At 38.1% G+C, this 17,411-nt stretch overlaps 2 protein-coding genes across 13 annotated transcripts in view; both read right to left on the reverse strand.

Moving 5' to 3' along the window:
* Positions 1-12,229, reverse strand: part of LOC108019041 (histone-lysine N-methyltransferase 2D) — a 57,373-nt gene extending 45,144 nt beyond the window's left edge. For 9 of the 12 annotated variants that reach the window (XM_065868336.2, XM_065868331.2, XM_065868334.2 and 6 more), the window contains exon 1: positions 11,542-12,229. The gene's annotated coding sequence lies outside the window, so the exon portion shown is untranslated. Of the gene's footprint in view, positions 1-8,265; positions 9,514-11,541 lie in introns of those variants that run through there. The other 3 variants (XM_017086657.4, XM_070997767.1, XM_065868330.2) reach the window with 1 other exon arrangement.
* A 219-nt stretch (positions 12,230-12,448) lies between these two features.
* On the reverse strand, positions 12,449-17,112 carry LOC108019042 (N-acetylneuraminate (7)9-O-acetyltransferase). Its single transcript, XM_017086666.4, has 3 exons — positions 16,587-17,112; positions 15,843-15,939; positions 12,449-15,730 (listed from the first exon to the last, which is right to left on the reverse strand). The coding sequence occupies exons 1-3, from the start codon at positions 16,873-16,875 to the stop codon at positions 13,507-13,509; spliced, it is 2,610 nt and encodes an 869-aa protein (XP_016942155.2). The 5' UTR covers positions 16,876-17,112; the 3' UTR covers positions 12,449-13,506.
* Between the last annotated feature and the right edge of the window lie 299 nt (positions 17,113-17,411).

Here is a 17,411-nt window from a genome sequence, read left to right on the forward strand (position 1 = left end):
AGTAGACATTTTGTTGTGCATTTCTTATAATAATTTAAGTCATTAAAAATCTTTTTGGATTTTGGATGTTCAAATCTCTGATCATTTTAACTAACCATTTATCCAATATATCATATATATCTATATATCTATGTATCTATCTATCTATCTATCTATCTATAAATCATATATATCTTACTGTGGTCATTTTTTAATAACTAGATATTTTGTTTTGCATTTCTAAAAACATTTAAAGTAATTGATAATATCTCTGACCATTTGTAACGATTTAAAGATACCATAGATTTTCAAAGAGATTTCCATATCCCTTTATCTTATAGTGAAAGTATTTTGGGACTCCAGAAATGGACTAACACCAAAGTAACATAATTCCCCAATTAAGACGGAGTTTTTCCCGCAGTGAGGAGGTGTCGATGGAAGCCATGTTCTCAAGGGGTTTCTCTTCGCGGGGGTTCTAAGATTCGGCCAGGGGGGAACCGAAGCTCCTCGGAGGCTGTGGACCAGAACCTCCATAATTAGTTGACAATACGGGGGTGTTGGATTTAAGTGGGTTCAATTTAAGCGCTGCTCGCCGGGCGCTCTTATCGCCGATCAGCAGCGGCATTTTCAATTGTATCAGCGGGCGGTTAAATCGAAATGCGTGTTGACTGAGGCTTTTGAACAAACGCTCCGCTCCGTTGGCTCCCGATTAATTATGAACAACATGGCCAGCGAAATGGCCAACTGGCACAGCGGGAAAGCGGGATAAGCGGAAAGTACCTTCAACAGTGCGGGGTCTTAATTTGATGATTGATTAATCCATAAATATTAGATCAATAACGAGAAGCAGCGGGAAGAGGGCAATAATAGCTGGAAATCTTTCAATTTTATAACGTACTTTTGTGCCCGTTCCTTGTCGTGAGTCCATTTAAATGTCAATAAATATCCTGGTACTTGGCTTTTCCTGCACCGGGAAAACCATCCTGGCCACTTGGCCCCTGTAGGAAAAGCTGGCCCCATCATTTGAGTGCATTGACTTTGACGCCTTAATGGCTTTTTGAGTCGACTCGAGTCGGGTTGAGTTGCATTTTTTTCCGCTTTTCTTTTTTACATTTTTTTTCTGCTTTTCTGCAGACGGCGCTAGGTGGAAAATAGCCGTGGAAAATGGTGGAAAGCGGTGGAAAACGGTGGCAAACGCTCAACATCTGCACACATGAACGCGCTTGTTCGACAGACAGGCGAATAACAACAAACCAAATACACACATCACAAAATTCTGTGCCAAAAAAAACGGGGCACCAAAACACCCCAAAAAAAATATAAACGCAAAGGCACAGTGAAGAAAAAATTACTCAACCTTTATGATTATCTTAATAATAGATTATGGAAGCTAAAGAAATTCTAAGACTACGAATTTAGAGATTTAAGATCTTAGTAACAGTAAAAAGATTTTTAGAAAAGTTTTATAACCATACATTAATAGATTCCCTAACTTATTTTGCCTTTACTCTTCGATTTCTAAGCTTTCTTTAATTTAAAAATTAAAATTCTATTAAATGAATGCAATTAAAGTCAAGATGTAACACCTGTGGATTTAAAATTGGCATATCAAGAATTAATTCCAATCCCAACCCCTTAATTTTTTCCCCCGTGCAGTCATAGATACAGAAAATCCATGGGAGGGGATAATCTTCTTTATCATTTCGCAAAAATCAATTATTACACGAAAATACCAATTGCAAGATTCCAAGGTGAAAATAAAATAAATAAATCCCGCTCAAAAATTCGCTTTACACGCTGTGATTGACAAACTGAATCCGCCCTTTTCGACGGTTGACTTGACTGCATATGGATTGGCCTATTAAGCGGCCAAAACGGGAGAAAGAGGCAGCAGGTGCGGCACAGGTGTGAGTCTTCTGGGTTCCCTGGGTTCTGGGGGTTCTGGGGGTTCTGGGGGTTCTGGGGGGTTCTCTGGGCCTTTGTGGGTGGCTCTGGCATTTGGTATTTGGTTATTTGTTATTGTGGCCAGGACACGCACGCCAAGTCAAATTGGCTCATTTATCTTATTTCACTTTGCTCAGTTATTCGAGGGAAATGTTTTTAAGCAAGCGGTTTGGGGTGCTGCATGTGCTGGTCGTTCGTTTTAATGACCTTGCAGAGAGTGTTCTAACTTTTTCAAACAGGGGACGGCACATAAATATTTCTTAAAGGACAAAATTGGAAAATAAATCCTATATTTTCGGTTTTAATGTCCATAAAAAAACAATAGAAGACTTAAACTCACAGATAGGTAATATTTAATATAAATATTACTTCGAACATTTTCAGAGTGGGGATCCGATTGAAATATTTCTATAAGGACAACATTGGAAGAAATCGAGTTATTAGACGAATTATTTGAATATCATTATCCTTACAGATTAGCTTGAAAAATATAATTTGTAAAAGTGATTTTAATCAATATGCAAATATGGAAATTCATATATTTTATTTGCCTGAATGCGTCTGTTCACTTGCTAATCGTAAAATTGGATATAAATATTATTAAAAATTTTGTTTGTTTTCGTTACATTCTTGGTTTGAAATTCACACGCCAAGATTTATTTTGATGGTGTTTGTTTTATTTGTTCGCCCATTTCAGTTGAAAGTTTGTGTTTGACTTGAGAATCGCACACTTGCTTATAAAGTAATACAGTGCGAGCCATAAATATTTATACGCACAGACTGAGACGACGACTATGACCAGATTTGACTGCCATTTGCACATTTTGCCAAGGGAGAGCGACAGTTTGGAAAAAGTTCGCAAATTACATTCGTGTGTGGTGTATATGATATAGACACGATTTGAATGATTTTAAACGCATTAGCATATAAAATACATATGTTCCTCCGCATGGCACCCGTTTTTATTCACAAGCCCAACAACTTTTCGACTTTTCACAGGGCCAAGAAGAAGCGTGCGGCGGAATGAATTTTCCGACAGCCATTCTCAACATAAACATTCTGGCAGACAGATAAAGTCTGAGATGTGGGCACACGTACCTACATATGTAGGCTGAAACAATATATATTGTAATTTATAAGCACACGGGGAAAAATGAGAACTTATAATTTATTTGGAACCCCTTAACCATTTAAAGCTTTTGATATTATTATTATATTATTTTCATATAAATATTAATTTTTTTGTTTTGCCTCAGTGCAACAATAGAGTCCTTTTATTTTATAAATTATTTATTTTATAAGTAACGTATGCGTAGGGAAAAATTTGAATTTATAATTTATTTGAAACTCTTTAATAATTTACAATTTAAAGCTCTTGAAATGTTTATTATGTTATCATGATATAAAAATAAATTATTTTCTTTCGCTTCAGTGCAACAATAGTGTTCTTTGTTGATTAATTATTTATTTTTAATGCATTTCATGAATAAATGTGAACTGAAGCTAACTTTTGCAAGCCTATGTTTTAATACCCTTGCAGACTTTGCCGAAATTACGGAAATGGAGCCGATGTGGAAATATCTTCACAAACAGCTTAACTTTTCAGTTTTTTCCTGAATATTCCTATGGGATCTACAGGATATAGACGTCCGATCGGGATGCTTTTGCCCTGATCAAAATTTGGAAAGATTTATATAACACTGCGCAAAAAATTCGAAAATTCAATATTTGAAAGTTATATGCGATCGTTCCTATATGAGCAATAGGATATATCGTATACCTCCGATCGGTGCGGTTTTCAAACTTGATCTGCGAACACATATTTCAGAATGACGGTAAAAGTTTCAGACGGACAACCGGACAGACGAACTATATCGACTCACCTAGGCATCCTGATCAAGAATGTGTATACTTTATAGGGTCGGAAAAGTCTCCTTAACTGCTTTACAAACTTCTGATCGAAATTATAAAACCCTCTGCAAGGGTAAAAAAAAGAAGGCATACCAATTTCATATTCTTCGTGTGGGAGTTCTGCATGTCTTTTGTACTTTTTCATATGCGTAGGTGACTAATTTTATTTTGCCAGTGGGAAATGCTTTTAATGCGATTGCACAGCTGCCAAAAACAAGAAAAAAGGTATATCATATTTTATTTTGATACTACTCCATTTTTCTACTCCTTTCATATTGCAGATACTAGATTGTTATCGATTCACTTGCCTAATAAAATTTGAGTACCCACTTTTTGATGACTTTTTTCTCCTGCATATTTTAGAGGAAAAGTAAAAACTATTTGGTTATTTGGTTTGGTTGGTTATTTTTACATGTGATGAAACCATAGTTCAACCCTCTATAACTAAAGATAGACGTATTATCGACTGATTTCCGATCCCAGCCAATATTCGAGTGAGTCACCCCTTAATATAAATATTTCCATAATCAGTTCAGCCATTCAATTAGAATCCTTATCGCTGTCGATAGACTCTTAATAAACTTCAATCAACTTGATCGTTTTATCTGCACAACGCACTCCCCAAAAAAGCTGACAAACAAAGAGGCCTTCATGCTTTATGACCATGTATGTATATGCCATGAATCCCAATTTTTCCGCCCATTTCTTTCACAATTTTGGCCAATGCCTTTTTGTTTTTATTTTTGGGGTCAAAAAGTTAAGCCCCCTTTTATGGGTCAATCGGCGGAAGAAGATTCCATGGAAAGTGGGTGGGAATTCATTTACGAAAGGATGGAAATTCCGTTGGAGATTTATTGAACATCTTAATTTCGCGGAATGGTATGTGGGTTAAGAATCCTTTTACCTGGGATGTATTTTTAAAACATGGAAAAAATATTCAGACCATAATAATATACGTATATTCAGAGAGGTAATCAAAATAGCACCCTATAAATCACAGGAAAATATCAAGCTGGTTTTGGTTGCTGAAAACTCCAAAGGGTTATAGGCTATAACAAAAGAGAATAAAATCCTCTCAAAATAGGGGAATTAAAAATTTTCAATTAAATCACATAACGATAGGTTTTCAAACAAAAATGAAAGGAGGGATAAGCATTCTACGGGGGATTCGGGGCGGAAAGTGAAAGCGTTAACGTAGCTGGACATCAAAAAAGCCAAACAAAAGATGGCCCAAACTGGCTAACAACAATGGGGAACTCCAGAGGAAAATAAACCAAAAATGTGGAGGTATATTATAGGTACACACATATTGATAGATGTATAAAAACAATAGAACAGGGCGACGACGACGACAACAACAAGAGGCCGCGCCGTCGGCATCAACAACAGCTTTTAAATTTCAGTTATAAATAATGAAAAACCAACAAACAAACAGCAAACAAGCAAAATGGTTGGCGAATTTCAACCGCCAAACTGGTCGAAAAAATAAAAATAAAAACAAGAAACATATAAAATGAACTGCATGCAGCTCAAGTGAATATCAAAATTGAATTGAAAAATGGTAAACGGAAAATCTATTGAAATAACTCCAACAAGAGTAACAATAACCAGATTAAACGTTATCACATAGGGCTAATGCTTCAATGTCAAATGAAAAATTCCAAAGAAATAAACAATGAAAATCAACAACATTGTTTGTGTTAGCAAAAGGTGAACCAACGTTTTTGTATGGGGATTGCAATTCTTATATCTACATATGAAGTGAGGGAATGAAATTGAGAATTTTGTATAGCTCTCTAAATCCTTTTTTTCTATTTAACGAGACTGCATTTTCAGATATCGTAAGTATAGAAAAATTCTCAGAAATGTAGGATTTTAAAATTCCTTTAAAAACATCATTTAAAAGTCTGGGAATGTTAAATTAGAACATCATGAATTAGTTAGCTCAGACATGTCAACTTTGACTTTTATTAACAGGACCACAATTTCCTCGTTTCTTTCATTGTTTAATTTTTTTATTCGCAATGTCCATTTTACAATGTCCAGAACAACTGACAACGAAACGGCAGTGGAAGCGGACTGGAGAAAAATGAAATTAACAGGCCCACTTTCGTATCTCCCATCCAGGATTTTGTTTTTTTTTTATCCCCCCATCTGCCATCAAAATATTTGTATATATTAGGGGGAGCAACAAAGAAAATATGTGGAGCAAAACGCCAAAGGACATGGCCGGCATTTTTGATTTTGTTTACATTTGGCATTTTTCGTATTTTTCCTTCACAGTTCGCCACCAAGTTTTCCCGGGGCAAGAGACAAGGAACGATAAAAGAAAAGTGTAGCATACATTAGAGGGTCCGCAGTGCCAGGATATCCAACGGGAAAACCGAGCAGTGGGTGGATATTTGAAACCAAAAATCCAAACACCTCAAAGGCAGTGTAGGTATTCAACTAATGTATTTGAAAATTTGCGAATTTAAATTGTATTTACATGTACAATTGGAAGTTAAGTGCACGAGTCAAAGATATAAAACACAAACCTATCTCGCAAACCTATTAATTTTCCAGACAAACTTTTCACTTAGGCGCATCTTTGTCAATAAAGATAAAATACAAAAAAAAGGAAAACTTCAAGCTGAGAAAACCCGAACATAAGCCCGAGCTTCAGGGAAACTTGAATGTTACAAACCAATTCCCAGGCGAAAAGCAACAATCAAATTCATATGATTCCACCAACAGAAAACCAAGACGAAAACAACGATTTCGAGACCATGAAAAATACACTTGTGACAAACAAGAAGAAAGCGAAAAGGGCGCCAAGGAAAACGGGCCAGAGGATGGGCATAAAGGGCGGCCACCAGGCAGATGTTACCCTCTTAGCAAATGCAAGGACACCGATGTCCTCGGGCCTCACCAAACTGTGTGTGTCTCGGCACCGAAAGAAACTACAGAACCATAGTTCGGATTCTAATTATTGTCTGGGGAATGCATTCAAATCGAATTATCGACTATCGTAATGATACTCTAGGCTCTTATCGATATTAAATCGATAATTTACATATTCATATTTTTGTTAGTAACTTGTTGATTTTTATTATCACACAAATACTCAAACAATTTTATTTAATCCATAAAATAAAATATTGCAATTGCTCCGATACATAATGGATCGATATATGGATGGATGGATATATCGATCTTGCATGTAGGGATTTTAGATAATTATGTCTATGTCACGGCACCGAAAGAAACTACAGAACCAAAGTTTGGAGTCCAATTATTGTCTTGGGAATGAATTCCAATCGACTATCGTATCGATAGTTTAGACTCTTAACGATATTAAATCGATCATTTACATTTTCATATTTCTGATAACTTGTGGATATGTGGATTTTATGCTTATTATGCATGTGTCTCGGCATCAAATAGGAATTCGGAATCAGATTATTGTCTCGACAATGAATTCAAATCGAATTTCCGATAATCGTATTGTTACTAAAGGCTATTTTTGATATTAAAATCGAGCATTTACATTTTCTTATTTTAAATAATAACTTGTTGATATGTATTATAACACAAGTTCTGAAAAAATTATATTTTTGCTATGAAGCAAAAATAAAATAACACAATTGACCCGATAAATAATCGATTATATCGAATTTTCATCGACAATTACGATATATGGCGATTTTATGCCAATTAAATATGCTAATATGACCAAATCAAGGCTAATGACTCTTGTCTCCAACTTCAAGATCCCGAAAAGCCACTGAAATGAATTCAGATGCTTTATTTGCCCAGTGTAAGCAAGCAAGATGGATGGGGCGAGTGTATGTGGGGATAAAAGGCCAAATTGTAGGCAAAGACGTGAGTTGTCTAAGCGTCTGTCTAGCACAATCAAAACAAGAAGCCGTCAACCGGGCCAACGCAATTCTAATTAACTGCCAGATACACAAGGACACTCGCACATATAAAACAACCAAGTGGGGGATGGTTGGGGGGTCTGCGTTTTTAATCCACAAATTAAATCGAAACCTCGAAAATCGAGAAAACAAAAAGCCCAACTACTAGCGACGCTAAGCATCTTCGAAGGGTTCCGAATCTCATTTTGCCAACTTTCCAAGTAAATGGCATTAAGAGGCGAGTCTACTTCAAGTGTCCTGCTTTCTGTGCCTTTCGCTCAAATGGCTGTCTATACCTTCGTATCTTTATATTTCTCGCTCATGTACACTCATGTACTCAACATTAATTGTAATCGCAATAGCATTTGTAATTGCAAATGACATAAGTAAGAGCTACAGAGCGATGATAATGATAATGATAACAACGATAACAACGGAAACAACGAAAGCAACAACACAGCAATGGCAGTGCCAACAACTTAATGACAACGAAATTGAATTTGAGCCACACACTGGTCCCAAAGCGTCTTACCTGTTAGCTGCGATGTGCTTAGATCACATGTCCTGCGTCCTTCTGGACCCTCATGATGAATGTATTTGGCCTCAAGGTTCAAAGTTCAAAGTTCAATTTCAAAGCGCGATCGCGATTTTAAAACTCGATTTAAAGATGTTTTTAAAATGTGGAATTACGGTTTAGTGTTTCGGTTGAGAGTTCTTAACTCGATTTAATTGTCAATTCAGATTTTTATAGATCTTTGATCTCTTATGAAGATCGTTTTAGCCGGTGTTTCAATAATGTCAAATGGGGTTTGTTATATTAATACAATTCTTCAATTTGATATTTTCAGGTTCAATATCTCTGTAGTTCTTTGAGATCTCGATTTGTGTGTCTTTATGATAGAAGATCGCTTCAAACTTGGTAAGCCTTAGTCCGATTCTTCAGAATTTTGCTTGCTTATCTTTCTCAATCGGATCAGCTCCATCAAATATCGGGTTATGAACTTGATTCGAAATTTTTCGCTATAGTAGCGATCAAGTATGGGATGCATTTTAAGCTCTTCTTGGATTTTTCATGTAAGTTAATAATTACATTTAAATAGTGTTCTGTTTCTTAAATATTATGTTTTTTGTTTACATAATAATCAGCGTACTTTCAATAGCTTTTCTCAAGTGGTTTTGTTAAGATTAAATGGTTATATATGTGTGTTTAGAAACAGATTGTGTGGAATATGTTCTCTTAATCAATTAGATTTGTCCAAAATTTTGATTTCAATAGACAGCGATCGGGATAGGTTCAATTCTTCTTTTAATCAAGTTGATTTTATTCTACAAAGTTTAAATATATAGTTCTTGGTTTTTCTTGGATAGATATTTTTAAACAACTATATATTGAATGTTTTTTGTAATATGTTTGCATAAAGTTTGAGTAATATTTGTATATAATGATCCCGATCATAAAGATCGGCTAACTTACACTATATATTTTTGAGATTAAATATGATAGTCACACCAATAATTTGATTAGTTATAGTGATTAAGTGTAATACTTTAATACTTGCTAGTTGACTTAAAGTTCAATGTGGATGATGGTAAGCTCAAATTTAGGGTTTCGATTTGATTTCCATTGACTTTGATTCGCCAATTCTTCGATCTCTTGATTTCCTTTTCCGAAGTTTAGCACTGGAAACAATTTCGATGTCGATGTCCAAAAATTTTTCAAAATTTTGATGATTTTCACTCGATATTTTCGTAAGTACATATGTTTCAACAGATATGTTATCTACAGGCACAGGAAAAAACAAGACAAAAAAATTGAAATACACTTGAAAAAAAAACTCGGATTTGGCACTGAAAACGCTTCCTTGGCACTTCAAACACGTCAAAAAAACAAAGAATATAGAATACTCTTTAGAAACCACAGCAGTCACAATTTGCGCGCCAATTTGCAATTTGAATTTCAATTTTGGGGCAACTGCCGAAGGAGTACTGATATTTTGGCGCCCAACCGATTGGGTGGTGGGCTGCTGTGGCTGTTTGTGGTCCTGTGGGAGTGCCAACGAACCGTTTCCAAACACTTTCGTCCGATGACTGGGTGCCGACGCCGATGAGCGCCTGAATTTAAACCTTTTGCCTCGGCTCGACGAGCTCCCACTCGGAAAAGCCGACCGAGTCCAGGCGGCTCGGAAAAGCTTTGGCACACGGAGAAAAAAACGAAACAGTTTTCACATATCACTTTTTCATACCAAAATAATACGGATGAGGTATGTTTCAGTATCAAAAAATAAAGAAATCATATAAATATATAAAAATATTGATATCAATTCGTAACAAATTGATATAAATACTTGACAAATTGGTATGATTTCCATATTAAATACAAATTCAAGAAGTGTCAAAAATGTATAACTTATATTCATGATTTATATTTATGACTTTCATATCAAATACAAATTCAAGAAGAGTCAAAAAAATAAGTTGGCTGTAAGTATTCAATTTATTTTTTATGTTTTATGTCGATTAAAAGTTCATGAATTTGTCACTGATGTCAGTTTAGGATACGATCATGTTAATTTGAACAATCTTTTGTATGAAAATAGTTGATTCATTAACAACATCGAAATTTTTGTATTGGACTTCTTATGAATTTGGAGAATAATCCTGAGCAACAATTTATCCGAATTTATATGGATTTTGAAATTTATTTCTATACAACAAGCGAAAAGTTAAGATGATATTGTATATGAAGTAATAATTGATCATCCTACAACAATCAATTGCAGTTCAAGCATCAGAATTTGACTTTTTTTCGAGGTAAAAGAAATTTTTACTAATACGAATATTCTTCAAGCGTGTCATATTTGGCCCAAATTTGGCTTGTTACCCAAAATTAACATTTAAAATCCAATAAGGCGTATGGTGGAGTTATATCCAATCGTACAATGCATGACTAAAAATTTAAAACTCTCTTTGTACCTAAAACAATTCTTATACCCAAAAAAATTTTGACTCTCTATAAGCAAAATTAAATCAATGTCTTGATTTAAAAACACAGTACAAAATTTAATTTAATTTGTTAATTTTTTTATTATGATTTGCTTTATTATTACCCTTGCAGTTGAAACCCCTTAGTATCTTTGAAAATGAGAGTGATATATATGAGAAATAAATAGTTTTTTTCTCTGTACAACTCCCACTTAAAAAAGTGGGAGCTTCTGGGAATCCGGATGTTGGGGGCGGAAAAGCGATGCAAAAGCCACTTGTTGAAGCCAACCGAGAGCTTTGCAGTTGCCAACCGAAGGCCAAAGCTGATCGCAAAACTAGCTTTTACCAAACTAAGCGCTGTTAAAACCTAAGTGGGTTTCAAACCTAGAAAGCGTAAGGAGATTTGGAGTTTAAAAGCTACTTTTAAATATATATTTGAAACTATACAAATACTTAAAATTTGCTTAAGTCATAAATTTCAAATTTTTAAAACTATCCAAAAATTGCAAAAATATAAATACAATATCTTTTCAAAATATTATTTTAAAGAACTAACTCATACTTCGGAAAATATTTATTTTTAGAAATAATATGCCTTAATATACATATAAAGTCAGTATTTTAGAAACTTTATAGTATATATGTACATGACACTATTTCCAGAGAAAACCATAAAAATGTGTCACGTTGCGGTTCGCTTGCCACAAGTCTTAAAACCTTAAAACACAAAACATTTTCCAATTAAAAGAGACAAATTTCTGTTTGTGAAGCGAATTAAGTTCTTCATTAACATAGAATGTGTCTACTTATGTATGCAAACACGTACCTTTGTAGAGATTTGAATCGCAACTGCCCCGCATCCTTATCCACATCCACATCCACATCCTTATCCTCATCCACATCCACATCCACATCCCCGCATCCCGAGGGGCACAACTCTTTTTACTTTCGCGAGTTGAATGAATGCTTTTCGTGAATGGAAAGTATGCACTGCCACCTGCGTTTTACACTGAGGAAAATAATAAAAGTAAATACAAATGAAATTAATAAAAATAAAAAACAGCATGAGTTCCAAAGCTTATTTAAACACTTTCCCCATTATAGATTTTAAATGGGTTTATTTTGAAAAAATTAACTTAGTAAGAAAACCATTAAGCAATATGATATTACAACTTGTTTGCAGTTTACGAATACAGTAGGTATTCATATATTTTAAACGTTAAACATATTTGGATCTATTCTTTCTTTAAGTAAACACTACAATCGGATCATATGCAAAACAATATCTTTAGCACTCAATTCTAAGCACGCTTTGGTTAAATACAATGGTTTTTCAATAATCATAATTTGCTTAAATTGAATTACGAAAAATCTTTGCTTATAATCAAATATTTAGAATTCGTTTTTGCTTATAATCCGATGACAAGTAACTAAGCAACACATGAAAAACTATTCTCTTTGGATTTAATAAGTTAAAATTATTGACTATTTTAGGGAAAAGGCAAGGCTTTCTCTCAGTGCAGCTTAGACTTAGTTTGCAGCGTGTCAATTAGCGCAATCCCTGCCCCGTGCGACTCCGACATTTCAGGATTCCAACATTCCGACATCCGTGTGCCCGCGTAAAAGGATGCCCAGTTCAGTGGCCGCCAGCCGGTCCACAGTGGGTTTTATGCGAAAAGTGTGATAAATTTTCCGGTCGATGGCTTCCGCCCGGTGGCTTACAGTGGGTCAAGTAAGTATATATCCATCGCTTTATTCACTTGCTTTATACATACATTTGGTTTGCCGCTGCTTGTGTTTTTTTTTAGTGAGTGTGAGTGAGTGTGTATGGCCGGGTGAGTTGTTAAGTAATTTGTGCAAAATTTAATTAAAACTATGTTAACCCTAGATTGTATACACATAAGTAAAATATGTATATATACATATATATCTTGTGTTTCTACATTTATAGTTTAGTGTGTGCCTACAGTGCGTTTCAGAACCATAAGAGCATTGCATAGTTAAGTCAAAGCCATTATTTCTGAAATTTGTCTCAAGCTTCTGTGTGATTGAAACAAATATCGATTTAAGGCAGTATTTGCATGATCCCGTTGACAAGGTTAGTTCTTAAACAAAAGTATACAGAATATTTGGGAGCTTTAAACCTAAAAATTAAGTCGAATTAAGGTACTTACGTTTCGAGTAGGGTCAACCATTATATGAACAAGTTGAATACAATTAATATGCTTTCAAAATATACATTACAATAAAAAAATATTGCATAAAACTAAATCGTGTAAATAAATTTATCTAAAGAAATTTGATCTATTAACAAGAAACGCAGATTGCGGAAATATTTAAGTGAAGTTTAAGTTCCCGTTTCGAGACTTGGCTACAACATTCTTCTTATAGCTATGACACGCACTATATAAACTAGGGTGGTTCGATTTGTTAAGATATATGAATAAATAGGATTGGAGTGAAAAATAATCTGAATCCGAGTATAATCGAATATAATGTATTTTAGAACATGAACTAACCATTAACAAATTTAATTATTGTCTTGTCTGAATTTAAACAAAAATGCATGAAATATAAGACCTATGGTCCTAAGAATAAGTGTGTATCTTTTAGAAAGAATTGAGATATGGCAAAGGGATTTTAGCATTTAAAGCTTGCATATTAAACCGGTCCACCCTGGAGTTAAACACTTGTGTTCGCTCTTATTGCTTTTTGCCGAAAGGGCTGCTCTATCTATCGAATACTTTGGGGTCACTAACTGGGCGGCAATTGGATTGCGGATCGCTCAGGATCAGAACATGCCGTCCGACCGGGCGACGGGTATGAGCACGATGAGAAAGATGACGAAGTTGCGCATGACCAGACGCCAGTCGCTGGGCACCGCATACGGCAGCAGGATTTGGGTGAGGCGATGCACCTCGTGCGAGGCGCACACAAAAATGAACGACGTGATGATCATGTTGAGCGTGGGGAAGCCGGGCAGCAGGACCAGAACTCCATGTCGATCGGCGGCCAGCCAAATGTGATACTGGCAGACGAACAGCTCCAGCGAGATGCGTCCAAACCAGGCGAAGAACGCCGAGTAGCGAGTGCGCAGGATGCCCGAGATATTCCTCAGCACCACATAGCCCACAATCGGGATGAAAAGTATGTACGAATGGATCTCCTCGCAGTTCTGAACGTTGCGGCAGAGGAACGAGAACGAGGTGTACACCCCGACGCCCAGCAGGGCCAGCAATGTAACCGATATGGAGGTCCGCCTCGAAAACAGATTTCCATGGTTGTTGTCATCGAACACATTGTACTTCTGGGCAATGTGAAAACAGGCCGCGTAGATCATGCCGAAGGCCACTGTATACCGGTCCAGCTTCCACTGGTGCCACCACTCGTGCAGGTCATCGTCTGTGGTCACAAACAGTGCCTTCCACGGTCGTGTCACGAAGATCCGCTCGAAGAACACCTCCGACATGAAGAGCACCGTGATGCCTCCCAGACAGCCAATGCACTTGCACACCAAATACAGATAGTGCAGCGGATTGGCGTCCACCGAGGCGGATGAAATCCGTGGCGGTAGGGCGAGCACAAAGTACACCACGCACAGCCAGAAGGAGAGCAGCGGCACAAAGTAGTAGAACTGATACGGCCTGTTCATGCAGAAGCACAGCAGCACGCTCAGAAAATTGGCACGGAACATGGCCTGAAAGAAGCGCACGAACAGGGAGCCGCTGCCGCCGGTCTGCCACATGTGCGTAAAGTGTGTGTAGCCGGTGAGGAAGAAGTAGCCGGAGATCAGCAGCTTAATGTGCATATGAATGGGCAGCACTCGCTGTGCTCCGGTCATATAGTATATCAGCACCACCAGCAGTATCCAGCCACGCAACTCGTCCGTTTGATCGCGATTCAGCACCTTGGTGAACCGTGAGTCCTCCGTGAAGAACAGTCCCAGGGCGAAGACATAGCCCACGGGTATCCAGAAGCTGAACTCCGAGTAGTATTTGTTCTCCTTCATGAAGAAGTTGGTGCGATCGCAGAGGTAGAAATAGGCCAGAATAAGGCCCAGCAGTGATAGCGCCACCATGGGTGTGCCATAGTCGGTTATCAGAGCGGATAAGGCATTGCTAGGTGCTCCTCCAGCTCGTCCGCCATCATGAGACTGCTGCTGCTGCTGTAATGGCACGTATAAAGTCTGACCCCGCAGGTGGAGCAGCCATCTGCGCAGGCACATCCCACACACGAGGGTCATGCAGACTCCAAACAGGGCATATGCCACAATCTGAAGCGTGGTGTGCGGTTCGGAACTGCTGCAGCAGGTGCCATCGTTGTAGTTCATATAGTCATTACAGTACATGTTCCACAGCAGCTGAACCTCCAGTCGCTGGCCATGGGCGCATAGTTGATGACCATCGATGGCGTTGTCCAGCAGACCATTGGCTATGTGCCAGGCGGACTCCCAAACGCTGGCTTCCGTGTACCGGAAAACACCTCTGGCCACATAATTCAAGCGATCTATGTGCTCGTTCTGCAGTAGCTTCCAGCTCTGAGGCAATTTCTCCTCGTCCACCCGATCGGCTAGCTTCCAAAGCACCCGTGACGTTTGCGCCACCAGGCGATGAAATGGGGCCACCAGCAGTGTGAGATTGGCGGCATATTGCCTCAGCACATCGTCCGTGGTATTGCCGGCTAGCAGGCCGGCATAGGTGAAGCCCACCACGTACACGGAGGACAGCTGCTTCTCGGCCTCCAGGCGATACAGCTGCTCCACCAGCGCCGGACTCACCTCCTCCGCCCGAATGTACTGGGCCAGCATGTGCAGCTTCTTGTCCTCGAAACGTGCCGAACCATCCGTCGCCGAGGCGTTGTTGTCCTCCTCGTCGGCCACCTCATCGGCGGCCAGCGGCAGACGCAATTGCTCCACAAATCGCTCGTAGAGCAGCCGCACACTATCATCGCCAATGAACACGAAGTTGTTCTTGTTGTCGAAGAAGGCGAGGTAACGCAAACAGCGCCTAGTGTCACTGTAAGTACACCAAACACCATACATAATGAGAATTTCGGCTGGGGTGAGTCATTAATGGGTCGGGACGGGTGGATGGGTTATCTCGGCGGGAATGTGGGTTGATTACTCACGTGAGGGAGTACTTGTGCACCATGCACCCGTATGGCTGCCACTCGTTGTCGCCCTTGAATCGGCCCTTGGACAACAGCCACTGGCAGGAGTCGCTGCCTGCGGGAAAACAGGACAAATCAATATCAATGGGAGAGTGACAGGGGCCAAACACCGCCATTACAAACACCTGATGGGGGTTTTAATTCCCATAAGAGCAATGTAAAGTGGTATGGTAATGGTAAATGGTATTTGGTATGGTAAATCAATGCTATCTAACAAATTTGATAGATCAATATAAGATTAGGAAACTATAATTTTATGGATTTAAGATCTAGAAATTGCACTTTATGATATTATTTAGGATTTTATATGTATACAAGATTAAGTTTCGGTTATCTAGTGGTTATTTTAAATGACAGTCATAAGGTATAGAAAGTAAAACCTTATATTAGTCATACCTTTAAGTTAGATTTATTATGTATAAAAAAAAATCATAATAAAACTGACTCATTATCTTATAACAAAAAAATATACAATCCTATATGAACAAGCTATCAATGAAAGTTATTATTTACCTAAGTTGTCAAAATTTGAAAATCATAATCTATATGATGGTCTGATTTCCAAAAATATTCTCGTTTTTATGATGAGTTTGATGTAGATGTAGTTTTTAAACTTTATAGGATATACTTAGGGAATGAAAAGGATGACTATGGTAAACCCATGTACATAGTGGGATGCCTTATTTGTAACCTTGGACCCACCGTAGTTCCAGTTGAGCAGGCCGTGGTAGACGATGAACCCGAGAACCAGGAGCAGAGCCACCTTCTTGGCATTGGTGGCGTTCAGTTGCTCCATGAATATGTCCGCTTTGGTGGGCATTCGCTGGCCTCCGGCGGCGCCGCCAATGCAGATGCCACCGAGTTCGGGACTCGGGGCTCCGTTGCCGCTTCCATTTCCCGCTGATCCAGATGTTCCGGGTGCACCCGCTCCTCCTCCTCCTCCTCCTCCGCCGTTTCCACCATTTCCACCGCGCAACTCGCGTAGCTCCATAATTTATAAGCCCGTCTGGCGACGCTCCTCCTCCCCCTCTTCACCCTCGACGGTGACAATGGTTCGCCTACAGATTATAGATTATCCGGGCCACAGAATGTGGGCATGGTTTTAACCCAGTTTCGCTTGCTCCGACTCCACTTTATGCCCGCTGATTCGCTTTTATTTTACTTTACTTTTGGCTTTTGCTTCGCCGGCCGATAGGCAACCGCGTCTATCGCCCGCCGCCCACCGCCCCCGCCGCACGACTATCGTTATCGAACAGCTGGTGTCGGCGCTTACAAGCGAATGTCTTAAGCCGCTATTCTACAAAACTAAGTTACTTTTTTTTAATTTATTGAGATTTTAATTTATTGTGAATTAAGTATAGTTTTATTCAGCTTAGAATATGTAATGTATATATTTTCTACTGTCCTTATATATTTCAGCGTTAGCATCGAAATTTTTACTTTTCTTCTTTACAAAACACCGCGTATTTTAATATTTCAAGGATTCTATTTATTGTACACTGTGGCCGAAAGTTAAAAACTTTGATT

Source organism: Drosophila suzukii, chromosome X (assembly GCF_043229965.1).
Source record: "Drosophila suzukii chromosome X, CBGP_Dsuzu_IsoJpt1.0, whole genome shotgun sequence".
Classification (NCBI taxonomy): Eukaryota; Metazoa; Arthropoda; class Insecta; order Diptera; family Drosophilidae; genus Drosophila; species Drosophila suzukii.

Bases quoted from the DNA above. Each gene is read 5' to 3' on its own strand.
- LOC108019042 (XM_017086666.4), bottom strand. From the start codon at position 16,875: ATGGAGCTACGCGAGTTGCGCGGTGGAAATGGTGGAAACGGCGGAGGA. The intron at 15,940-16,586 runs GTGGGTCCAAGG...GTTTTCCCGCAG, and splicing joins CCTGCTCAACTGGAACTACG to GCAGCGACTCCTGCCAGTGG. The intron at 15,731-15,842 runs GTGAGTAATCAA...GTGTACTTACAG, and splicing joins GTGCACAAGTACTCCCTCAC to TGACACTAGGCGCTGTTTGC.